The sequence below is a fragment of the Lates calcarifer genome, linkage group LG8, assembly GCF_001640805.2.
Source record: "Lates calcarifer isolate ASB-BC8 linkage group LG8, TLL_Latcal_v3, whole genome shotgun sequence".
NCBI classification, from domain to species: Eukaryota; Metazoa; Chordata; class Actinopteri; family Centropomidae; genus Lates; species Lates calcarifer.
In genome coordinates, this window is record NC_066840.1 from 24,388,827 (window position 1) to 24,415,584 (window position 26,758).

Here is a 26,758-nt window from a genome sequence, read left to right on the forward strand (position 1 = left end):
AATAAAATATTCATGGCAAGTCCTAATTTTGAGTGAGAGTCAAAATTCGACTACTAAACTAAATTCATGCAGTTAAAATCAAGATTATAAGATAAAAAAAAATCTAAATTCGCCTAAAAAATGAAAATTATTAGATAAAAGATAAATATTTTGACATAAAGGTCAAAGTTATGAGAGTAAAAAGTCAGAGTTCAACTAATAGATCAAAATCAAAGAGTCAAGATTCATGAGATTTAAAAAAAATTAAAATTCGACAAAGAAATATAAATCATTAGTTGAGAGACAAAATTATTAGATAAAAAGTTTTTTTTTTTTTAAAAAGAGACTAAAAGTCAGAATTCTATTTTTAAAAAATTAAGATAAAAGATTTTAAGCTAAAAATAAAATTATGAGATTAAAAAAATCAAAATTCGACTAAAGAATCAAAATTGTGAGATAAAAAGTCAAAGTTTGGAGATTTAAAAAGGTGGAATTCAACAAATAAGTCCAAATTCTGAGTTAAAAGTCAAACTGACTTACTAAATTAAAATTAGGTGATAAAAAGGCAAAATTATATAATTATTATATTATTATTAACAAAAATAATGAGATGAAAAGACAGAATTATGGCACAAAATTTGAGGTTTTTCTCATAATTTTGACCTACCATCAATATTTTCATTTATCTAATAATTTTCTTTTACTGGCCCAAATGGACCTTTATAGTTAATCACTTAGGTTTATTGGTTTTAGCTTCTCTTCTTCTTCTTCTTGTTTCTATGAAACGCTGTAGAAAGTCCCCGAGAACAGACGATGTGGAGGAGGTGAAGCAGAGTGACTCCTCTTCTTTACATAAACTGTCTTTGCTTTAAGATTAAGCTGTTGGCCTTCTGCCCCCTGCTGGTCAAACACGGAAACACCACAACTCCCAGTCGAACACTAACACAGATTTGAAGACAGGAGGTGAATTACAGCCCCATATTTCCAAAATCCCCAGCTTAACTTTCCATAGATAGTTTCTGAAAAGTTTCCAGAAATTTACTAGAAATTTCTCTATCTGTTTGCAGCACTAGTTAGAACTGAGGAAGCTTTTGAGATGAGGGGGTGGAACTGAAATTTCAAATTATTCTAATGGCCAATTCTTGTTTGTAGAATTGTGTTTAATGAGATGCAAAAATTAAATGTTGGTGCAGGTGTCAAAGAAAAAAAGGACACAAACCACTGTGTCATTAATTATTTGATGGTCTTTAGTTTATTGTGATTAAACACATTTAAGAATCATTATTTAAACATATATATCTATATATATGTACTATATATTTAGCTTTAGTTATTTCAACATTAATATTAATAACCTGAACGTCACATCTAAGAGCATCTGTAAAACAATTAGTGCAATTTACAGTTAAAACTTTACAGTGGAAACTAAAAAAAACAGCTTCTGTCTGCAAAAATATACAGAAAATATACATCATCATCTATTCAATAAAACTTCAGGTAAAAACTGAACCTACAGCAAAAAAGAAAAAATGTAATCGACGTCTGGAGGCACGTTAGCTCAGCACACCACTGCATTAACACACATACATACATGTTTAAACATCAGAGCACTGAGGGTGTTGAAGCGTTTTTCGATGAGGCACTACGCAGACTTCCACCTTCACACCTGATGGGCGGGGCTTAACATCCACAGGTAAAAAAGTCAGGACGCTGTACGAGGCACGAACGGACGCAGAGAAGCAGAAAAGTCACGTTAAAGCACATTTTCTTTTTTAAACATTCAACAAAACGTAAAATCAGTTTGTAGCATCGACGAACACAATATCAGGCAGGTGGTTTTAATGTTCCCCACACAAACCTTCAAGAAAAGTAAATAAAAACATAATTTTGGAATTAGAATATGTAAAATTAAATCCAATATTTTTCTTGAATTTCACTGATTACAGACCCTGTTTATAATTTGGGCACTATCTAAGCATTAATGCTGCTTTCTACCTTTTCTTTTTTGGCCTTTTATGAACTTATTTTTTGTACTTTCTCAGGCTGAAAGCTAAAAGTCACAACAGGTGAAACACTTTGAGCTGCTTCTTTGGACTAAAGAGACAAATCCTCAGTGGTGGAGCACAATCAGGGTCCGTGGACATAACCGACGATTTTTGTGGGACAACAGAAAACAGATGACTAGCCATTTTCCCATTTTCCCATTTTTCGTTTTGGAATAAGAAACTGGAAACTAAAAACGATCTGTTTTCCATTTTTCGTTTTGGAACAATGAACGACTAGTATTTTTTATTTTTGTTTTATGTTAACACGGGGGAAATGAGAAATCGGTTACAGGCCTAAATCCCGTCTGTTTCGTTGTGCTAATGAACAGGACCCCCATAAGTTAGCGCAGTCCTTTCCTGTGCTGTCCAGCTAATGCGAATAAAGGTGGCCTTAGCTAGCTGTCTTTGCTCAGCTAAGGCAAAAACAGATGAGCAAGAAACACCCTGCTATGAGCCCACATCTTCGTGTTTCGGTTGTCAATCCTTTTCTATGCTGCCGAAAAACTGTGAAAAATAGCTAGCTGTGGTCATCTATTTTAATCTCAACTGAGTAAAGATAGCTAGCTAAGGTCAGCTTTAGCGCATTAGCAGGGCAGCACAGAAAAGGACTGTGCTAGCTTACAGGGATCCTGTGCTATCGATCACTGGGTGACTTCCAGGGCAAAATAAAAACAAATAAACGCACAAAGCCCATAACTGAAAAAAAGGAAAGCGGCTCTTTTTTTGTTTTCCATTTTCTTCCTCCAAAACGAGAAACAGGAAAAGATTCGTCATCCGTTTTCCTACTCCAGAACAAAAATCGATTGGCTGTTATGTACGCGGACCAAGCTGCAGGATCTTTTCTAATATTTAAACGGTGACAGTGGACATTAAACTCTGCTGTAAAAACACAACACTCAGCTCTACATGGAGGCAGAAACTACAGTACTTCATGCATGTAATAGAAACACTGACTGTATTTTATATCTGAACAGTTTAAAAAACTACTCACAGCTACATCCTACTGTCAGCACACAATCAACTGCAGATGAAGCAGCACTTTACTCCACAGTCGATTTAAAATGAACAGTTAATGCCACTGATGTATCAGCAATAAATCTCAGACCTTTCTTTATTCAAAGCCAGAAACTCTTCCTGCTTTAGTCCTCATGTTAAAATGCAAAAATGTTTGAGGCTTTGAATAAAAACAGGATCCTCGAGTCTCAAGTAAAGCACAGAACTATAACAAAGTGTTTTCCTCTAGCACCAAAAAACATCAAAATAAATCTGTTAATGCAGAAGAAAATCTAAATATTACAACCAAAGTACAGTGATCAAATACTGTTGTGGCTACATCAAGAGCTGGGATCTTCAGCATCAGATCCCTCGTCTGCTTTATAACTGTCTAAAAACTGTGTTTCTTTACACTCTGGGAATGTGGACGAAGTGTCTCTGTCATTAAATCCTCCTCAAATCCTTCAGTCAGACACTCACGGTGTATTAACGGGCAGCTGAAGCTCCTCTTTTAGGGTCAGGAAACAGAAATTATTGGAAAGTTGTTTGGGCTGTTTGTCGTGTTAGGGCCTGGTCACATTAACAAATACAACAATAGGTTGCACCAAAATAAGGGGCAATTTAAATGGAAGCAAAATAAACATATGAAGGCTTTTCCATCAGATTGGCAACACATAAAAAATATAGTATATTTAAGGTTTTTCTTTTTTGTCAGGCTGATTGCAGAGATAGCTGCATGTACTCTTCATTTACATTTATTTGTTTCTCTCAATTTACGGAGTTTAGTTTTGACAACGTAGCTAATCTGCTAGCTAGCTACTTAGCCATGCTAGTAATGCTGCTAGCTTAGTTTAACTAGCTTTCTAGCTAGAGTCAGGTGCTTCCTTTGATCCCAGCACCATATTTGTCTCCACATTTTAGTAAATTCATACCCTCAAATAAATGTTTTCTCTCCCCTCTTAAAATAAACTGACCGTTGTTTTGTTTTGGCAATTTAGTTTCCTAGCGATTCACCTTACTAGCTCGCTATGCCAGTAATGCTACTTTAGCTTACCCTGTTTTCTAGTTTGTCTGGCACTACCTAATCACAGTGTCACATTTTGTTCACATGTTTTAGTAAATTTATACCTTTGATTAACTTGTTTTCCCAAAAATTAATTGAGTTTTGTTTTAATGTTGTTTTGGTAAGACAGCTTACCAACTAGCTTGCAAATTGGTAATGTAGTTAGTTCTCAGTTCTCTTAGTGACTCAATCAGAGTGGCACAGTGTTTCCACATTTTAGGAAGTCTTCACAATTTAAGTTTTGTTTTGGCATACTTGGTAACTTGTTAGTTAAAACCAGCCCACAAAGCTGTTGCTAGTTAAGTATAGCTCGTTTTCTAGCTAGTTTTGGGCGGTGCCAATGGCACGTGAAGAAATCTAATTTTTTTTCTTGTAGGTTTTTATTTTGAGTCCTTTGCTGTTGAAAGGGGGATTTAACATTAGCAACAACTGAGAAGTAGCAGAGATTTGTCTCTGTTAAACTGGACTGGACACTGCCACCCTTCAGATACATCTTCATACACTTGTTCAATAAAATGCACTTAAGATTCAATGACAAAACAGCTAGGCTAACTGCTATCAGGGAAGACAGAAAGAAAAAGTTAGCCGTGCACGTTAGCATTAACTGAAAACAAAAAGTAAAGCTGCAGCACAGTTTCTATTGTAATCAGGAAGACTATACTAAAAGATTTTTGACTACAAGACACTTTCTACCTTCACGACAACACCATCTGTAGCATGTCACTTAATGTCTATTTTATTTCTATTTCAATGAAATGCGTAATGGAAAGATAAAGTCATATCCTACTATTTTTTTGTTAATTTGAGGCTAAACAAATTTGGTGACACAACACTGACAGCAGGGTTTTTTAGCTGATGTTGTTACCAAAGTAAAAGCTTTTTCAATCTCTAACCCTTTACAAGAACAAGCTTCCGCCTTTGCTTAAAACAAACTGTGCTTCAGGCGTTACTGTTTATCTCCAGTTAACACTCTGTACCACAGCTCAGACTCACATTAATTGTTGTAGGTTTTTTTTTTTTTTTTTTTTTTAAATCAATCCTTTCACTTCCGTGAAATTTCCAGTTGCACACTGATGCTGCACAGTGGTCACTGTGGTTTCAGAGAATCAGGGATTTCATGTTTGATTTTGCGCGCTCATTAGCTCTGGAGAGCTTCACCACAATATCAACATTGTCCACTGACATTTGGAAAACCAATGTCACTAAAGGATTTCCTACGAGAAGAAGAAGAAAAGAAAACATAACGTGGGTGCAGCTTCTTAAAAAACTGCCTGTCAGTCTCTTCAGGAGTGTTTCAGTATTCAGTTTCTTCATGTTTTGCTATGACAAAATGACCAGCATCGAGGTCATAATCACTCTATAGCTGCACATTATTTTTCACAACTAAAGCTATTATAATATATCAACTGACACAGAGTCTACTGATACTTACTGTACAGTAACATCTGGAGAGAAATTTAACAACTTCTGTTAAATACTTTGTTTTTTGAACTCTGAAGCTTATCCATACCGGGAAATTGTCAAAATTCAATATTAACGTTTTAACCCAAACTATGCAGAAATTCTACTACGAATGTATTAGATACTTCCTATCTTGCCTTTTAAGTAGAAAAGTACATTTTAGGTGCTAAATATTAACCATGGTTATTATGAATTCTGTAACTAGTACGTGCTTAGTCAGCAGGATGGAAATGATCTGAAACGTGAGGCGATACCGGTCTTCCTCCCACCACATTCAGGCTGTAAAAGTTAAACTTCCTGCAGTCTTATAGTCGATCAGCGACCCGTCAGCGTCGCTACGAAGCCATGTGAGAGACATCACAGCTGGCTGCTGGCACCAACATGGACTCCCAGGTGCAGCAGGAAGCAGGTAAATGACAGGACAGTGATGTTCAGGTGGGACAGGTCAGTGTCCTCCGTCTCTGGAAGAAGGACTCTCTGAACGTCCGTCCTTTGCACCCGCCGATGACTTCTTCTGCTTCTGCTTAGACTTCCTCAGCATCCGGACCTACAGACAGCAGGGGAACACGAAACTAACTACCAAACAGGTATACACATGATATAACCAACAACGGAAAAACTACAGAAACACATAAAATACACCAAAATATTGGTAAGCCACAGGTATACACAGAATACACCAAACTACAGATAAAAAAAAATATATGGAAACTACAGGAATGTATAGAATATATCAAACTACAGATTAACTACAGGTATACCAAGAGTATACCAAAATGCAGGTAAACTACAGGTATAAACAGAATACACCAAACTACAGATAAACTATAGGTATATTAAGACTATACCAAAAAACAGGCAAACTACAGGAATACCCAGAATTCAGAGCGTACCTTCGGTCCAGCAGCAGAGATGATGATATGTCCCGGAGGTTGGATCCACGGTTCTCCGTCCACCTGGACAGGTATGGGTTTACTTACTGTCAGCCGGATGTAGTTCCCTTGAGCAATACGAATCCCAGATCGGAGGCCACTCTGCACCTGGCCCTGCAAAAACACACAATGTTCAAAGTACAAACAAATAATAATTAAACAAAACAACTAATAAATAAATAAAGACAGAAAATTTGGGAGTTGTCTCACCATGTGGACGACCCCAGTGACTCCGACCACCTCGAGCAAACCGTCATCGATGCTCGGTTTCCCAAAGCGACCGTCGACCTCTGACCCCCACAGATCAGCACCTGACCCCCAGCTACACACAAAGATGGAGGTCATGAGGACTTTTCTCCTGTGTGTGTGTGGGTATGTGTGTGTGTGTGATGTGTGTGTGATATTTGTGTGTCACCTTGGTATATTGAGGAAGATCAGACCCTCTATGTTTGGTAATGGGATGTTCTGAGTGTCCACCTGAAGCTGGAGCTCTTTGTGGAGGCTCCTGGTGTAGCTGATCTTCTGCAGACCAACCTTCAAGTACACCCCTTTGTTATGGAACCTGTAGGTGGGCACAGGAAGCAAAAGGGCTGATGGGAAATGTGGTCTTTACTTGCAGAAACGTGTGACCTGAGGCGGACCACGGTACGGTACCTGCTGGTGAACTTGTCAGGTTCGTCCTCTCGGGCCAGGTGGAAGTCAAGGCTGAGCTCCGCGTCGATGCCGAGACCAAAGTAGTTGTTCATCTGTACGATCTGCGAGAGAAAAGAGTAGTTTTATTATATTACAGTTAAAGTTAGTCCACATGACCTTTTCTTTATACAACTGCACAGGTGTGATGGAGATTTAGATCCAAGAAGAGAGAAGGCGCACAAAGACCCTTTCTTTCCTCGACCAAAAACCTTGAATAACTCTTTTTGCTAATTTAAATGTATTCATAGCGTGGCTCTTTGTTGATACCTCTCCACATTCTTCTGGTTCTTCTGGTGACTGTACTCATAGTTTTGGAGATGCACAGTATTATGGGGGTTTTATTGTAGCGATATTATTTGTAAATATGCACATATCTCCAAAAGTGAATAAGATTTGTTCCTGTGTAAAGGAGTCTGTAAATATATACAACTCAAATGAGAGAAAACTGGGATTTTCTGCTTCCCTACTAACAAAAAATCAAGACCACTCCACCTTCTTAAAGGCTTAAACAGACCAAACTACAGGTTCGACTAATTTCCAAAAACCTAACAAAGTGTAAAATGACTTGGATCAGACCTTGGGCGGCTCCAGGAAGCCGTTGTCCTTGCCATCCTCAGACATATCCTGAGCGTCCAGCAGGATGGTCCATCGGTCCATCAGAACCTCGTCTGCTTCGTCCACAGAGACCAGGATGTGGTGTGGGTCCTCGCCGCTGTAACCGGGCCCCCAGCGCAGGATTCGAGCCAAGTCATTACCTGATGAGACAAGACAGACCTTTAGTACCTCTGAGCTCTGGAGCTTCTGCAGAACCTCCAAGAAATATGAAGTGAAAATGGTCGGACCTGTTCCCAGAGGTACGATGCCGATGGGCGGCTCTCGACAGACCAGTTTGTGTCGGACCGCCTCCAGTACTCCAAGCACCCAGCCTACTGTCCCATCACCCCCACAGACCAGCACCCGGAACCTGGGAACCTCCCTGAAGGTATGGAGACTGGAGCAGAGAAGAGCAGCATTAGAAACACTTGAAATCCTGACGACTGTGAACAAGGCTGCAGTTTTCAGCCAAACAACATCTCAATGGTTTATTTATTTTTCCAGAACACTTCAGTAATCAGAATGCAGTTGACTTTCTACAATAACTTGATCTGTTAAATGTCTTGCTTGGGTAGAAACCTGTAACCTCACCTTAGTTGATCAGATAATCTTCACAGATGAACACCACTGTTCTGATGTTTGAAGCCTAAATCCAACGTCCAGCTTCCAACTGGTCATTTAATTTAGCTCTGAGCTCTTCTACAAAAGCCTTTCTTCTTAGAAAGTTAGTGAGAGTTTGAAAGAGTGTGAGTAGAAACACAACGAGGCTGTAAAGGTGGACTGGTGAGTAGATGGGTTTTCATGTTAACGTCCCCGACAACCTCTGTAGTCTCATTTAGACACTCGTTAGCAACCGCCTTTTTTAAGACACGTAAAAGCTTCAAACATCAGGAGTGGGGGATTTACTGACCCATTTTATGTTGGAGAATAAAACCTGAAAATGTCTTGAGCTTGTGTTAAAACCACAGACCTTATTTCAGACATTTAACCAGAAACACACTGACTTTGGGACGAGGGAACAGGAAGTGCTAACATGCTAACATGCTAACTTACTTCCTGGTTTCAGGACTCAGTCCTGTAGCTCTCTGTTGGACTGTACTGACCACCCCCTGCAGACAGAGTTTGAGCTTATACCTTCAGGTAGAAGATAAAGAGTCCCACATCATAGGACTTAAAGACTCAAAGACTCCTTTGTTTGCATTGCAGTTTGAAGGCTGAATTTGCACAGATGATGGCGCTTTTTCCTCACTGTGCAACCTAAGCTCTTTTGTCTGTAGTGAATTTGCACTGTATTGTTGCCCCCATGTTCTGACTTGTCTTTTATGTTGTATTTATAATGGAATGAATGCATTTTCTACACCTGGCTGCAACCGAATTTCCCCTGATATAAGTTTTACTTGACTTGATGTGTGGTCAGGCACATTACCATCACCTTTTGTTGTGACTGATCGACAAAAACCTGGTCTGAAGTCACCAAAATCTAATCAGGTTGTCCTTGAGCCCGACTAAACGTTTGAACCAAATTCGATGGAAGGTGTTTCTGAGATGTTGTATTCAGAAGGTCACAGTGATCTTGACCTTTGACCTTTGACCACCAAAATCTAATGAGTTCGTCCTTGAGTCCAAGTGAATGTTTGTGCCAAATTTGATGAAATTCACTCAAGGTGTTCCTGAGATATCGCGTTCACAAGAACAGGACAGATGCAAAAACGACTGTCGCCAGCACAGAGGCATAAAAACACCACTTCGTTCCTGCAGTTTCTGTAAAAATCTAAATAACCGGGTGTGTGATGTTGCACATGACACACACTAAACAGTGTGGTGCAGCTGTAATTTCATCAGCAGAATAAATGAACAAACATGTGACAGTCGTTATCCCTCAACAGTGCAGCCGGTTGGTCGTTCTCACCCAGCCAGCGGTCCTCCGTTGGAGATATCGAAGACCTGGTGAGGGTTCAGGAGTTTCCTGAAGCTGTAGAGGAGCTCTCGACCTTTCAGACCTCCGCTCTTTGGGTTGACGAACACCAGCAGGGGACAGACGTCTTCTCCCAGCTTGTTGTGCTGAGAAATAACAAAGATGACAATCAGCTGCGTCTGTAAAGAGTTAAGGTGTTAGGGTGCGGTCAGGTAAAAATATAAGACCCCCATCCCTCTGGTACAGAACACCCAGACTGGACTGTTTGTGTCTAAAGAATAAAACTGATATTTACTGTAAATACGATGCACAGAGACTCAGCTGTTCTGTTGATGCATGTTTTGTTAAACAGCAGTTTATGGGCCAGATGTTGATGTTTGTCATGGCACAAAAATAAAAATAGAATTAAACTCAGACTACAGTGAACTCTACTGTAGTCTGTGGTTCACAAATAGAAATCTAATTTGTCTTCTTGAAGATTTACCTCTCATGCTTTGTTTTGGAAGATATTTCTGGAGCCGTCTCACCACCATAACCTAATTATTTTAATGTTTCACAGCTGTGAGCGGCTCCTGCGATTCCTCTCTGCTGTTTTTCAGTCTGTTTTTGCATCTAGAGTCCAGAATCCAGAACCTGCTCAGGATCAGTTTGTGGTCAAAAACAAGGCACGGAGTGTTTGATTGTTACCACGATCTCCGGGATGACGAGGGAAGTGAGCGACTTGCTGTTGACGGACGTGTCTTTTGCCAACATGTAGATCCTCTCTGCCTCGGAGAAACACGAGATCTGCAACGCCACCGCACCTGAACGCATCACACAGCTTCAGAAATCTGATTCCCACGGCTCCGTGAACATTAAATTCAGACTGTGCGGCTCTCTGCCTGTTTACTAACAACTCACGACACACAGTTTCCATGACAACCGCCTCACCTTGACTGGGATAGAAGTGGCTGATGGTGACCAGGTGACCTGCAGAGATGGAGAAAGAGACACAAGTTAGAGGAGATGACCTGCAGTGAACTGACCTCGATAAGAACGAGGAGAAACAAACAAACCAACAAACAAACATGTCGCCGACTGAGAGCTTTTAATTTATTAAATTATGCATTAAAGTGGGAGAACATTTCACCACAGACACCAAACCTGATGAAATCCACAGAGGCTGTAGGAAACTGAGGCCTTTCTGTGAGTGATGATTTACTGTTGTTTACAGCAGCTTCAGCCTCCTGATCTCACTTATTACATTTAAATGATATATAAGATGTTGTCAGACAGGAATGCATCGTCTTTAATCCTGCAGCATAAACCAGCTGATGTTATTTCAGTGTTTTTAGTGAAACGACCTGGAAGTATCTCAGTGTCAGTCATGATCAGAGCTCGTCTCTAATTGTTAAGGAAATGAAAAGGAGCTTCAGTGTTTCCTATCTTATCTTATTACCTGCCGTCCCATAATTCCTTGCAGCAGCGGCAGTGTTCAAAGCAAAGCACCGCAGAAAATTTCTTCTCTTTCTGATGCAGTTTGTTCATTGTGGACAAACTGAAAAAAATATTTTCTCTACTTAACAGAAGTAGAAATAAAGGTCAAAGTGGGTGACTGCTGTTGTCTGAATATAATTTACTCTGGACCCTCGTTCAGTTCCTTATTTTTATTTAATCATTACTTTAATGGCTCAGCTTTCTCTACTTGTATTTTCCTTTAATCTTATTTTATTCAACATTTCAATCCTGTTTGTTTGTTTTTATTTGTAACAATATCTATGTTGTTGTTGTTTCCTCTGAGTAACTGATGGTTAAATGTTCCCTGTGTATAAACCTCAGGACGTTTTCCATCGAGGTCGAAGAGAAGTGGTTAGGGAAGATTTTTTTTTCGCCCTGGACTCGGACTCACTCTTGATGGTCAGGTGTTCCTGGATCAGCTGGGCGTACTCCTCTTTGGTCAGCAGGGGGGGCAGTCCTCCGATCAGCAGGTTGACCTGCACGGCTCGGTTCCTGTTCTCCACCACGTAGAACCGAGTCTGGTTCATCTGACGCAGAGACAGCTGGGAGATGACACAAAGTCTGAGTCTTTTAATTTGCTCTTTTGAACTCTGATTATTAAAGTTAAAGGCTGACGCTCTGTTTCTCCTCTTACCTTCCTGATCTCCTGCAGTTTGTCCAGAATCTTCTCCTGAGGCGTCAGCGTCTGTCTCTGCACTGAGGGACAGAAACAGAAAGGTCACGACCTCCCGCTCCACCACCAGAGCTTAAATTCACCATTTAAAGAAGCCTGTGTGTGACTGTGTTTGACATTTTCCCTCCTTTCTGTTGCATCACCTGCTCCTGTGAAAAGTTCGGTCACTTTTCTTTATCTGTGCTGACTCTTCAGAGGGATTTAAAGGAACGTGCAGGTGTTTTTGTGTTTTCTGTCTCTGCAGCTCACCTTGCTTGCTGCTCATGCAGACCTCCAGCAGGCTGAAGCCGGACACGTCCTCCTCCTGGAACAGCAAAGAAACATCAGCAGCAGCTCAGACTCTGAACCTGAACCTGAACCTGAACCTGACAGATGTTAGGGACTCTGAGCAGCTGTGGGATAAATCTTTAAAAATGAAACACCTTCTGCACTAAAACTACAACCTGCAGACCGTCAGCTTTGTGTCTCAGTTTTTAAAGGTTACTTGTTTGTTCAATATAAACCAGACTACCAGGTGTAAACTGGGTCTTTGTGTACCTGTTTTGATGTAGATAAACAGCCTGAACCTTGGAGCTGGACTCGCAACTGATCCGACTCCCCTGTGGCGATTCCTGCCACACCTCAGCCAGGTGTCAGTGGCGTTGAGTAACAGCTCTTTATCAAACGTATTAATGATACGTTCGGCCTCCTGGACAGGAAAAACCTGCCTGATCTCCTCTGTCCAGAGTGTTTTAGTTTTTACTTTTAACCTTTTTTCTAAGTGGTTCTTTCCTGTTAAATCTTGAGCCACAGCAGAATTCAGACTTCACTCCTGTTTTCTACTTCTTTTGTTTAATAGATTTTAGAAGTTTTAAACCTGCCTCAACTTCCTGTCATTGCATTTTCACACTACAAACAAACCGAACCATGGTTCAGTTTGATCTGGACTGAGACCACCTCTTTTCTTCAGACCAATTTTAGGTATTTTGGTTCTTTGAGGCACCTTTCACACCAGCTGATATTATTCATCTGCTGCAGCAGGTCTAAATATCTGTGCTGAAAACGGACTACAGTCTGTCTATGTGTCCAGGTGCGTCATAAAGACATAAACTCCACAACATTTCCAGGATTTTCCAGGCTGTAGGACCTGGGGTCTACCTGTCTGTCCAGCTGACTGAGGACCTCGGTGAGGACTGAAGCCGCTGTGCTGCTCTTTGAAACAGAGACTCGGACGAACGCTTCACCCGGCCTGAAAACACATACAGTCGGGAACATTAACAAAAACAAAATTAAGGGATTATTTTCTAATCAAACTCCCATCTCCCAGCATGCCTCGCACCTGGGCCAGCCGGCGTACACCTTGACGACCTCTGCGTCTCGGGGTTTGGCCCTCAGCAGCCAGGCGTCGCCTCCGTCTTTCAGGGAGCCCCTGTTGTCCGGCCCGCCGTTACGGTTCAGGATGTCATCGCTGTGGAGACGCTGCAGGCCGCCGATCTCGTGCAGCTCGAAGTCCTGAGGCTCGTCAGGGAGGTAGAAGGTCCTGAGTGCCGCCTCCTGCAGGAAAACACAGGTATTACAGCGTTAAGACCGGACTGAGACTGAGTTTAGGACTTCATTAATCTGTCCCTGCTGATCAAACATCTCGTAGCAGCACTGATAAGCAGCAGTAGTAACGGTAGTAAAAATAGAAGTGGTAGTGTGTAGTGTTTTAGAGAAGGAAGCAGAGCTCTCACCACCACTTCCTCATTCCTCGTGGCCCGACATATGGAGACCAGTCGGAAGTAGCTGCGCTTCACTGCATCGTCACCGTCAAACACCTTGAGGAGCTGCTTACCTGTGGGTCAGAACACACACAATCGCTCAGGTGTGACCTTTTTAAAGCTGGATTTTATCTAGATTTTCTTTTAGAAGAAGTTTAAAATCAGGTTTAGTGCCTGAGCTGACCTGACTCTGGAGCAGCCGTCTGACCGTCTTTAGACACCGCAGCAGACGAATCAACGTCGTCTGAGTTATCTGAGAGAAACATGGAGGGAAAACAGTCGGTCAGAGAGATCACTGGAAATATTCAAGACTCAAAAACGTCCTGATCAGAGACTCGATGGTGTCGAGGCTCAGGAAAACTGCAAAATTCAGACACGTTTAAATACGCTGCAACTCAAGGATGTTTCTAATTCATCTTAACTGAATACTGATGTTTTCGTGTTGTGTTTAACATGTTTATTGGCCAGTTTATGTTCTGTTGTCACGCTGCCTTCTTAGCTCAGTTTTATTCGATTTCTCACTGTTTAATAAAGAAAAAATAAAGAAATAAATGTAGAAATATAGTTTACAAACAGGATCAAGAGTCTGCAAACACAACTTTTTATTTGTTAAATTCATGAAAGGTTTTTTGTCTGCACCGATAAGTAACTGTTCTGATTGTTAATTAATGGCGACGCACATCTTACTTTTCTTACTCATAAAAAGACTTAAAGAGTCAGTTCACCTTTTAATTTCAGTTATTATATTTGGAGGATGACCGCCTCTCCACTCGGTTAATTTTTCTTCCTCAAGGTGCTGGAAGCATCAATAGAAAAAGATCTCTGCACATCTTAGATCCATGCAGTGTTTCTTTTTACAGATCACATGCTCTGATGAAGGTCAACCAGAGCGAAAACTCACAGATAAAGTTGTCGTGTTGTTAAAATATTGTCTGTTTCTTGTGGTATTATGACTATAAAAACATAGAGATGATGTATGTGTTGGAAAAAAAAGTTTTTAAAAATCACTTATTCATTAAAATGTCTCAGCATCTACTGGAAAAAAGGTTTGTCACCTGCTCTGAGCATTCAGTTTTGTTCTTGTAATTGTTGTGGTTTTGAGATTTGATCTTGAAAAACATCTGAAATGTTTCTTAATAATTTGGGTGAACTGACCCAGAATGAAACCTCTTTGTGTTTTCTCACTGAACGAGCCCCAGAAACCGTCATCATTATTAACAACATCATGTCTAAAAAACCTCAGTTTTTAGTTTCACAGCTCAGATCAGAAGAAAGAAGTTGTCAGGAAATGAGCCAAGTGTTTCTGGTTCACACCCGTTTGTGTCAGCAGCATCACAGAGGATGTGGTTTGTGTGTAAGTGTGTGTTTCTGTGTGTGTTTTTGTCTGTACCCAGGTCATGGCTGCAGCTCTCAGTGATGCGGTAGCAGTGCATCTTGCTGAAGTTTCTAGAGTCGAGGCGGATGCAGGCCGGATGCAGCAGCATGGAGCGCAGACGTCCCAGGGTGCACTCTGGTGGTACGCTGAGGTAACACGCCGCATGGCTCTGCAGACAACAACAACACAGACACACACAGACACAACTCAGTGATCAATGATTTATAAATGTATTCTTGTTGGGTCTGTGTCCATAACAGCCAATCGATTTTTGTTTTGGAGTGGAAAACAAAAAACAGATAACGAGCCATTTTCTGATTTCTGTTTTGTAACAATAAAATCTGAAAATGAATGATCAGAAAACAATTAGTATTTTAGTATTTATGTCAATACAGGGAAAATTAGAAATCAGTTATGGGCTTAAAACCATGTGTTTTGTCGTGTGTTAAATTATTTTTATTTTGCCCCAGAAGTCACCCAATGAACGATAGCACAGGATCCCCGTAAGCTAGCACAGTCCTTTTCTGTGCTGCCCAGCTAAGGCTAATAAAACTGACCTCAGCTAGCTATCGTCTAGTTAAAGTGAAAATAGATGAGCAAGAAACACCCCGCTACGAGCCCACATCTTCATGTTTCAGTTGTCAGTCTTTTATCTGTGGTGCCCAAAAATAGCTAAAATAGCTAGCTAAGGTCAGCTGTATTAGCCTTAGCTGGTACTACAGTCCTTCTCTGTGCTGCTAAGGCTAATAAAGCCAACATTAGCTAGCTATCTTCGCTATTTTTGGGCAGCACAGAGGATTGACAGTCCGAAACACAAAGATGTGGGCTCATGGCAGGGTGTTTCTTGCTCATCTGTGTTCACCTTAGCTGGTTGAAGATGGCTAGCTAAGGTCAGCTTTATTAGCCTGAGCGGGCAGCACAGACTGTGCTAGCTTACAGGGATTGCGTGCTATCGTTCATTGACTTCTGGGGCAAAATAAAATAAAAATAACTGTAACTGATTTCTCATTTTCTCTGTGTTGACATAAAAACATTTTTTTAATATTGGTTGTTATTTGTTTTCTGAGTTAATTGTTCCAAAATGAAAATCACAAAACGGCTCATTTTTCGTTTCTGGTTTCTTACTCCAAAACGAAAAACGGGAAATGGCTTGTCATCTGTCTTCCCACTCCAAAATGAAAATCGATTATGTACACAGACCTTTGTCATGTGTCCACTTTCACCTCGTATTCTCATTGGTTCTCACCGTGATGCCGCACCACTCACACCTCATCCCCGCCAGGACGTCGGACGAACCGCAGGAGCGCCGACACACCTCACACCTGGCTGCCGACGCCAGGTTCCCCTCCCTCCAGTGGTGGTGAAACGTATCCTGGAGCAACAGAAAGTAAATCCTGCGAGTGAGTGGCTCTGCTTCGATACAAGAAATGCTTTAGATTTTTTAAAAATTATTTCTGCAAATATTTTTCAAGTAAATATGGTGGAAAAAAAAAACAAATATTTGCATATTTCAGCCTCTTAAAAGACAAGATTTCTTTCTTATATGTGGATTCATCCACCGCAGAAAATAGTCCCCACCAACGCACTACTTCCTCTTTTTTGTCTGATAAGATCAACAGTGTTCAGCTTTTTTTTTTAGAAGATGAAACTTTATATCTGTGAGGTGTTGAGAGCCACAGAGAGTTCAACACTGGAAAAAACAAATCAAATATGAACTGACTGAACGTATTGATCAGATATTGACGACTGCTGCCTGCGATCAGAGGAGAACCGGTCTGACCTGGTCCCTTCCTGTCGCTCACTCCCAATCAGCAGCTCTATAGGAGTCCTCAGCTCTACAATATTGATTCTAATCAATGACTGTGACCGATCAATCAGCTCAGATCAACACGAACTGCGCTGACAGCAGACCTCTTGTCTTTGATTAAAGAGCGTGTGACGGCAGCAGGTGGTTATCGACTCAGGCTGCTGATCAATAACACTCAGTCACATCAGTCATTAATCTGACGCCACGCTCACCTGCTCCAGAGTCCCGTCCAGGTGAGAGCTGCGACAGTCGGCGCAGCTGAAGGCGGCGCAGTCGGCGTGGATGTGCAGCTCACACACTGAGGAAACAAACACACACATTAGTGACATGTAATCTGAGTCACGGCTCGTGTCAGGAATGTGAGGTCAAAGGTCACAGGTCAGAACACAGTAAAGGATTCAGTCTGTTGGATGTTTTAATATTTTTAACTTCTGTTGCATTAACTGATGAAATCTGATGGTTTTTAAATAAACAGCTGCAGCAGAGAAGTAGAGATCATTATTTATATTATTTATTTTAGTTTTTCTGTGTTTTTTTGTGTCAGAGCTCTCCTGAAAATATGAATCTCAGATTATCCTCAAATTAAAAGTCTAAATAAATAAAAATATCATATGTAATGTCTTTTTTCTGCCTATATATATATATGTATATATATAACATATATATGTCTTCATTGTGAAAATATTTCCTTTTTACATAAATAAACGTTTACATTTTCAAAGGATGAAATCAGAAACTGATAACACTCACTTATATTCCCTCACGTTGTACATTTGTAACTTCGTGCAGTATGATAAGCTTTACTAACTCACTACCTTTTAAATTAGCAGTCTCAGGAACAGTTAATTCCCCTGTCGGCATCTGTCCTCTGCCTCCTGTCCCTGTTTGTCCTGGTGTGAATGTCTCTGCTGAGGCTGCAGGTCAGACTCTGTTTATCTTCACACCTCCACACAGTCACTTCTCTGTTTCCTGTGAATTATCTCTGACCCGCCGCAGCACAGTCGACCTCCGCACAAACTCTCAACATCTCAGCAAAACACTGTCGCCAAACGTGTTCCCATCCAAACGATGTGCAGATTACGTGGCAATAAATGCAAATCGATGGATATTTAAAGAAACCGGCTGCTTGTGTTTGGATGCTGTGAGACGGCAGCGACAAACATGAGATACAGTGATAAAAGAAGCAGCTGTAACTCCTTTTTCCATCTATTACATCAGGCTGTGAGTGTAAATGTAAGGGGACAGTTCACCCAAACTATAAAACAGTGCATTTTCAAACTTCCATCAGCTGCACATTGTTTTATTTATTCAGGTTTTGATGTAGCTTACGTTTGGGCAAATGAAATGACCCACTTTAACACTGTTGTAGACCAAAGACTGGTTACGATTTTGGTCTTATCTTATTGAATTACTGCATGTCATTGCCCAAGTTTTGTGGTTTTCCTGTGATCTTCATGCTGTAAAGCAGCAGCTTCTGATAAATAACGTTCTGTGTAGTATCAGCTGTCGACACCTTTAAAAGTAGTTATGAGATAAAAACAGTGTGCAGTGTGTTTCTGCAGCCTGGTGATGATATTGGTCTGACCTTCACACCGCAGCGCCGTGCTTCCCTCCGTTTGTTTCCTGCAGACGCAGCAGAAACGTTTCTTCTGACCCGCCGGACCGAAGCAGTGAGCCACCAGCACCTGCAGGGGGCAGCGAGAACTAACGTTAACAAAAGTACAAATCAAACACACACATTAAAAACACACGGCTTTAATTATTAGTTCAACAAAATAAAATGTTAACATTGCTCTTTCTGCTGCCCCAAATAATCAGAACATCAAATGTGGATTCATCGGATTTGCCACTGAAAACAGTCCTCAACAAATGCACTATTTCCTCCAGTTTTATTGATAAAAATGACAGAGAGCAGCTGCTTTTAAGGCTGAAACTCAATATTTGTGAGCAGTTTTTAAAGATTTCCATCTTCAGTGGGCTTGGAGCTGAGAGTCACAGACAGGAAGTGTTGAAAGACCGACACTATAAGTGGAAAATAAAGAAAAAGACCAGACTTTTGAGTCTGCTGCAGATGTGTTGCTGAAAACAGGCCTGAAAATTTCCTGTTTGCTTAATATATAAGCATGAAAATGCTAATCAGAGGACGGCTAACGCAGGGGCAGGAGATGTGAGCTCAGTCTTTTATTTTTTATCATTTATCCGTCCTTCATGAAGACTCAGCACAAAGTCCATATTGTGGCTCAACAGGGGATTAGGATGATTCTAGTTTGCATAAACCGTGGATACAACAACAACACAGCCATTACTAAAACAGCATGGCATGTTATGTAACAATGTGACATGATAACATCTACAGGATGAATATCAGGTCATATTTCAAAACTGAGAGAAAAAAAGAAGTTCTGAAAATCAGTTTTTGAAAGGTTGAAATCTGACAAGAAAATAAGTTTTTACAGACTGAAAAAAATGAGAATTTTGAATCTGTGGCTGTGTTTAGATTCCAGGTTTGAAACCTTGTAAATGACGATGTGAAAAATGGAGTTAAGCATGCTGCGAAAATGCTCTGAAACGCTGAACATGAGTTTCGAAAGAGCAAAGAGTTTATTTTCAAACTGTTGTGGACGGACAGACTCAGTTCACAGAAACCACTTTTTGAGGTCTGCACACACAGTTTCCTCATTAGAGAAGTTGTTGACAAATACTGTGAATTAATAAACACTTAAAGTCTTTAAAGCCGCTTACAACTACATTTATTCCATTCATTAAGTGTTACTGCTTATTAAGGCTGAACAGGGAGACTAAAGTGTTAATCTTGTTTACACAAGATTAGTGTTTGTTTTTTTCACTAATGCACAAAGCATTTTCACATTCTGTTAAATGAAAAAAAAGAAAAGATTGAGGCATGTTGCCCACAGATTTCCAAACCACTTCTTCCTTCAGAGCAAAAGAAATGGAGCATTTAAACAACTGATCTAGATTTAAGTGTAGTTTTTATGTTCTATTCTGTTTCACTCGCAGTCGAAATCCTCCATCCCTCGTTCTCTGAAGAAAGAAGTCGATTGCAAATCTGTGGGCACGGATTACAAAACCAAGAGGACAGATTTACTCTCAGTGGAAAGGCTTTCTCAAGGTTCAATCCCCCGTCCTGTCATCTTCTAATTAACTCCGGTCACAGCTACCTGAACTCTAACAATGTGATTTTCCCAGAGAACAGGTGAAGAAATAAAAACACCAGTCCCCTCTCGTGTTTATTGCTGGTTTATTGATCGGTGCAGCAGTTAGTCAGGCTCAGTGATCAGAGCCGTGCTGATCAATAAACACCGTGTCGGGGTGTGTGTAGAGTTTCAGCGCGGCAGCAGCTGGTGGTTACTCACCCGGACTGCAGACGGAGTCATGCAGGAACAAACCGATCGCAGCGTCTTCAGGCATTTCTCGTGGCACATGAAGTTGCACACTGAGGAAGGAGGAGGAGATGGAGAGGAGAGTCAGAGACCGCTGAGCAAGGCACAGACACTGTCAGGGTGCAGGTTGAACTCCCTACAGATCCACCAGACTACTGAGGTTCACAACAACACATCACCTTTACTGAGAAACGTGACAGAAACTCACAATCAGAGGAATAAAAACTAAAAGTGAGACTAAAACAGAGGAAGAACCAGAACCTTTAGACATCAAATTAGACTGTTAACCATAATTTTCTGCTTTGTTGTAGAAATACTGAAGAAAAGTAACAATTATTGGTTGAGAACCATAAGAGTTAGTGCTCTGAATGGAATTACTACTTAAAAAATGTCAAAATGAAGAGAAATGACAGCAGCAAATAACATGAAACTAGATGTAGTCTTATGAAACAAGTGTTGGATTAAAGATTAAAGTCTCTTTTTTAAGAATTTACTGCAGGACTGTTGCATTAGACCGACTCACGTTAAATGCTAAAAACTGAGAAGTATTTCTTTAGGTTTTAAAAAAGTTCTGCGATCACACGACAGTGATCTGCAAATATGACTGAAAATGCAGTAGTTTGCGAGGCCAGTAGAGGGCGATATAACCTGAAGAGTCGGCAGCACAAACGCAACTCGATGGTCCACCATTGTTGTTGTTGATCTTCTGTAGAGTCCTAAAGTAATGATGTGTTTCTGTGGTCCAACCCTGAAGTTAGCATCAGCCTGGTTCCCTCCACAAAAAGCCAATCAGATTTTTTCATTTTTCATTGTGTTTTTGATTATTCCAGAAAATAAACTGTGAGCAACTTAAGTTTCTGATCCTAGACACTCGTTAGCAACTGCCTTTTTTAAAACACGTAAAAGAAATAGAAAAAATCTTCTATATTCCAAAGCACAAGGCTTTTTATACCTCTATTTTTTACAGTAACCTATAACCTCTTGTTGGATAAAACCACATAAGCACCTCTTACTCTTCTATTATAATACTTTTTGCTCACAGTATTAATATGTTCCTGATTGAGGGGAGGTTCAGACAGAGACACAGTTCAGTCTTTAGAAAGAGGAAACCTTAAATGTCTGTTGCTGTTATTTATTTAAAGAAAGTCTTTATTCTCATCCAAACAAAAGGAGGAAACGCTGCAGAGGTCAGATAAAAAAAAAGGGTTCTACTTTACGACAAAGGGAAAACAAAGCCGCCTGATTAAAATGGAGGTTGTCAGCTGAGTAAAAATAAGGTGTGGATGCTTCTCCACCCCGACCGCTCTGCTCTGTCTTTCTCTGTGAGCGTGTTGATGAACTGACATTTAGTTTGTGGTGTTTTTCTGTCTTGTTTTGTCACACTGTGGTTAACCTCACACATTCACTCTGGGCAGTTTCACACAGTGGAGCTCGTCGTCAGCGCTCTGCAATCGAACGATTCTTGCCTGTTTCGGCTCATTTCAGCTCAACGCCATTGTCTGAAAAAGAAAAACCCCAGTCTGGACAGAGGAGATCAGGACAGGTTTTTCCTGTCCAGGAGCCTGAACGTATCATTAATACATCTAATAAAGAGCTGTTACTCAACGCCACTGACTCAGCAAGAACCTGGTTGAGGTGTGACAGGAATCCCCACAGGGAGGTCGGATCAGGAGGAGTCCAGGTCTAAGGTTCAGGCTGTTTATCTGCATCAAAGCAAGTACATTAAGACCAAGTTTACACCTGGTAGTCTGGCTCACATTGAGCTTTGGTAGGTGTAAACACACTCCTGCTCTGCACCTCCTTGCATCAGAATTATCTAAAGACAGAACCTCTAAAGGTTCCAGAGACCGATGAAATGGAAGATTCACGTCTCTGGAGCCTCAGGAAACCAGATGTTTGTTGGTGTTTTAGAGCCGTCCAAGCTAAACTGGACAGTTCCTGCAGAAACAGTTCAGATTACAAAGACATTTCTGACTCCTACAGCTGATTTACTGCCTGATCTCAATGAGGATGAATGAGAACGCGTTAAAAACACCAGGTGTAAATGCAGAAGGCAGGATTGGATCGTTTACAATTCAGAAATCATGTTGATATTTTTCAATACTGTGCTGTGAAGCATTATTAGGTACAGCCTGGCATTGTGGTTATGTTTGTTCTATCTGTTTGGTTTCCTTCAAGACAATAAAGGTCATTTTATCTTATTTTATAATCTGGATTACGAGGTGTTAATGGGGAGTAAACGACTGACGGGAAACGGAGGAACAGGAAGGAAGGTTTGTCATCGTCTTCCAGCAGAAAGACCTGGTGGAACAACTCTTTGACATTGTTCCCAGAGTTTGTTTGTTTGTGTTATTGTGTGACTTTCAGATGAGTATTCAGACCCCAACAACAACACAAACAAACTGATACCGATGGATGATGGGTGTTTTCAGGGAACGACGTCAAGACGACTGGAAGACGACGAACCGTTCCTCTGTTTCCTGTGGTGATACATGACAATAGACAACATGCAGATCATACTGTGCTCCTAGCTCATGTTAGTTAGCTTGTTTGTGTTATTGTGTGGGGCCGAATACTGAGCTAAAAGCCACACAATAACACAAACACACTAACAGACGGAGGCAGTGGTATTCCAGCAGCTCCTGCGTTCTGCTCGGCTAAAATCGCTGTTTTTGTCAATGGAGTCTGGTACTGACATAAAACGATGTTTCTAGTTAACAGGGGTTGTCCAACAAGATGTGGTGATTTATCATTGTGGGAAACAGGCAGATGAAGCCGTTCGGTGACATCACGGGTTCGCCGTTAATCCAAGTGACGGCTTAAAGAAGAAACGTTATGTAATCCAGCTGAGGCTTTACAGCACGGCAGCGTCGCCGTTGTTCTGCTGCAGCTTTTAATGCATCTGCTGCTGTTTGTGATGATGATGAGGATGATGATGGTCATGTCACCGCTCGCTGTCACACACACACACACACACACACACACACACACACACACACACACACACACACAAACACCACACACTCTTGCAGTATGAGCATCCCTGCCAGTCTCCTGTTGCCATGCCAACCGGAGGAAGTAAATCACGACTTGACTGCAGCTCCCAGACACTTTACACCTCCTCACACACACACACACACACACACACACACACACACAATCAGTGTGTGTTACTGGGCAGAGTGGTGCATGTGTGTGTGTTTGTGTCCTGAATCTGCTCTTCAGTTCGCCTGTTGAATTCACGATTGTGTCGGAGCTTAGTGAGAAGAAAAAGGGAGGAAAATAAAGAACAGGAGAGGAAGAGTGTAAGAAGAGGAGAAGGCTGAGAAGGAAAGGAAAGAAGGGAATAAATAAAAGGTGAAGGAAAGGAGGGATCAGAAAGGAAAGGAAAGGATGCCCTCCCAGTTTCTCATCTTTGCCTCTGCAGATCAGCATCAGTGCAGGATGACTTTACAGTGACAGTGAACTGAACCTGATCACAGGGGATCCAGATCCAGATCCACAACAGCTTGGCTCAGTACCTGACCCCTAAACACACCTTGTCTGAGGTTGAGGGTTCACTTCCCACCACTGACAGAGGCTGAGTTCAACTTTAACTGTAAAATATCGATGTTTTATTATAAATAATCCACAGTTTACAGTGAATAAACTCAGACTTACCTTCACACAGGAAGCCGATGAGCCCCCAGATGAAGTCGCTGCAGCTGTGGCAGTACGTGGGTTTGGTCAGGGTGACTTTCTTGAAGCAGTGGCCCGGTGCGGAGCTCTGGTACTTGGGCCGGAGTCCGGGAGACTGCTGCGCCCTCTTCTTCACGGTCGGCGGGCTCGCTGTCCGGCCGTCCGCGGCGTCAGGGTCCGCCGCTCTGGCCCGGCCGGAGTCGGCCATATCTCTCCGCACAGGCTCGGACAGCCACACGGGGTATGACTAGGCTCAGTTCTGGCTGCAGAGAAGTCTGGTTTTCTAGAAAATGTTCCACCGCCAGCGGCGAGACATCCCACCGGGCCGGACAGAGCGGCGCAGCCCGGCGAAAAGGTCGCCGCGCTCGGTGTGTGTCCTGGAGCTCTCTCCGCTCCAAGAGCTAATTAAACAGGTCCAGAAATACAGACTAGGCTAACAGGTCCAAATGAGATTAGTTTTCTGGTAAATGTGACGCTGCTAACCCACAAAGAGGACTCATCCCACCGGCTGGACCCAGCGGTGCCACCCAGCGGTGCTGCCCGGCGGAGAGGGCGCCGCGGTCGGTCTGTTTCTCGGAGCCTCCCGCCTCATATGCTAGCTAAATATCCCGCTCCTGAAATATTAACCGTGAACCCGCCTTCTTTGTAGAGAAAAACACAGACCTGGTGATCCAGGGAGGCAGCAATGCTCGGGTTTCCACGCCTTTTTGACGTCGTCTTCTCACGGCGGAGAGGTCGTCCACCACGCCGAGATCAGAGTCCCTCCGCCCCGGAGACAGCGGTGCCACCCAGCGGCGCTGCACCGGGAGAGGAAGATGGGGGCGCCGCCGCTCGGTGTGATTCCCACGGAGCTCCCCGTCGCTCCGGGAAGAGCTGGATGAATAAATGATGAGGCTGGATGGCGGAGTCTGTGAAATGGATGGATGGTTTTCAGTCAAAGGAACAATCACAGCCCCGTCTGTCAGTCAGCCATGCAGCCTGAAACCTGCAGCTTCAGACCCGGGGAGAAACACATGGGAACCCGGGGTTGTAATGGGGAGGAAGGTGTCCAACAGCCCCGGAGATCAGCGGTAATCAACAAGTGTGGATCCAGGCTGACGGGGGGCTGCTTTCATTTCGGGTTTCTTCTTCCTTCTCCGAGGCTGATTCTTCTTCCGCGTCAGAGTCTCCAACACTGATTTACTCCTCCTCCCTCCCCTTCCATCCCGTCTCCTTGTCTCCTTCCCTTCCTCCCTCTCCCTCCCCTCGCCATTCAGGCTTTGCTCAGTCCTCATCAAACAAATCAATTATTTCCTCACCAGCATGTTTTTACCGTCACATTTCCTTCCTCGTTTTCTTCCCTTCCTCTTTCTCTCGTCTGGTGTCTTATTTATAACTTTAGGAACAACAGTTTATTTTTGGATTGTTTGATCAGCAAGAATCTGCAATATATTGCACATTATGTCTTTTTTTAAAGACCAAAACTGACTCTTAATTTCTCAATTATTTCTATTTTCTACATCACGTCATTCTTCTGTTACACGCCCAAAAACTCCTCCAACCTAAACGACCAATTAGGTCGTTTGTTTCCCGCCCCCCTCAGATACGACCCACAAGAGCGTTCTAGCGACAGGTAGTGCCGAACTTTGTCGTCATGGTAACAATAATAAACACACGATTAACGTTATGGAGCGGTTTCTGTTTGTTTGGGTTAAAGTATAAAAACCAATTTATTAAGTTTAGGAAAAGATCGTGGTTTTGGTTAAAATTGCTTGCGAACAAACCGGACCCAAACTCAAGTACAGAGTTGTGTGAAAGTCCTGGGTTTGGTTGACCCAACCATCCGTCCTAACCTTTGTCCAACACAGACTTTTTTGCTCTTTATACTACGACATCTACTAAATAGATGTTATATTAACTGCGGCCACTAGATGACGCTTAACAAGAAGACGGAACTGTGGGTCGTGTGTCGTCGTTTCATGTCACAAAAAAAAAAAAAAAAAAAAAAAAAACTTAAGCAGTAAAGTTTTGGGCCCATCAAAGAGGTCAAATGAGCAGAACTCAACTCAGGTTATGACAAAGCAACTCAACAAACTAATTGACCTAATAATCAGTAAACAGAATGAACATATATACTGGCCGATCAGACCAGTTACACATAACAGGGATAACATAAAACACATAACATGTACAAAAGAAACAACACAGGAGAGTGAGTCTGTGAAACTAAAATATGTATACCACTAACAAAAGTATCCAAATGAACTTAAATCTGGTGAAAATACATAAAATATCCAAGCTAAATATCTCCTATCCCTCTCAGTTTGGTGGGTACTTGGTACAGCCTAGTTGGAACTTTCTGTATTTAGGTCCCCTGCTTCCTGGCACCCAAGCCTGGCCAGATATCCAGCGATAAAACAGGAAGAGTACAATTTAAGATAAATTAACTTAAACCTAATCTTGAATATACAAAGGTTAACTAAATGTGCTCACTACAAATAGAACTACTGTACTTCCAGAAAACATTAAACAAACAAAGAATGATCAAACAGGTCAGTTTCAACACAAACTGAACATTACAACCTTCATGGAGGAGGATTTATCGCAGCGTTGTTGATTCATTTAGTGTCAAATAAGATCAGGTTTACAGATTTGTGTTTGTTTATAGGTGTTCCTCATAAACTGCCACCCAAGTATATATATTTATCAACTTGTCATCTTGCTTTTGAATTAAGATTTGGACAATATTTTTCCATGTGGCTTTTAACACAAGCTTCTTTCCTGTCATCAGCCGTGACGACCCTTCCCACGCTGCTCGTAACTCCTTGTGAGTTTTTTCCCTCTTCCTGTTTTAGGATGCAGAGTAGCAGAGATGTGTGAGGAGAAAATGAGCCCCACCTAAATCCACCTCCTTACTGCTACAGCCTGTAAGAG

The 26,758-nt window shown here is 41.7% G+C and overlaps 1 protein-coding gene across 2 annotated transcripts; it reads right to left on the reverse strand.

The window, feature by feature from the left end:
• Positions 1–1,205: 1,205 nt before the first annotated feature.
• On the reverse strand, positions 1,206–25,361 carry LOC108873749 (diacylglycerol kinase theta). Of its 2 annotated transcripts, XM_018662039.2 has the most exons (23): positions 23,828–25,361; positions 20,141–20,220; positions 18,352–18,451; positions 16,979–17,064; positions 16,206–16,331; positions 14,975–15,128; positions 13,769–13,837; positions 13,558–13,658; positions 13,164–13,378; positions 12,983–13,073; positions 12,095–12,149; positions 11,807–11,868; positions 11,564–11,714; positions 10,606–10,644; positions 10,363–10,478; positions 9,670–9,821; positions 8,009–8,157; positions 7,743–7,921; positions 7,128–7,228; positions 6,889–7,035; positions 6,684–6,795; positions 6,435–6,587; positions 1,206–6,088 (listed from the first exon to the last, which is right to left on the reverse strand). In XM_018662039.2, exons 1-23 carry the CDS (start codon positions 24,051–24,053, stop codon positions 5,987–5,989), a joined length of 2,766 nt encoding a protein of 921 aa, XP_018517555.1. In that variant the 5' UTR covers positions 24,054–25,361; the 3' UTR covers positions 1,206–5,986. The 2 variants fall into 2 exon arrangements, with proteins under 2 accessions (XP_018517555.1, XP_050928531.1); XM_051072574.1 differs by lacking the exons at positions 18,352–18,451; positions 20,141–20,220; positions 23,828–25,361 and adding an exon at positions 17,582–18,334.
• Between the last annotated feature and the right edge of the window lie 1,397 nt (positions 25,362–26,758).

Coding starts and splice junctions, on each gene's coding strand:
- LOC108873749 (XM_018662039.2), bottom strand. CDS start 24,053: ATGGCCGACTCCGGCCGGGCCAGAGCGGCGGACCCTGACGCCGCGGAC. Junction 13,838..14,974: donor GAGCTGCAGCCATGACCTGG/GTACAGACAAAA, acceptor TGTTTCTCTCAG/ATAACTCAGACGACGTTGAT. Junction 11,715..11,806: donor AACTGCAGGAGATCAGGAAG/GTAAGAGGAGAA, acceptor GTCATCTCCCAG/CTGTCTCTGCGTCAGATGAA.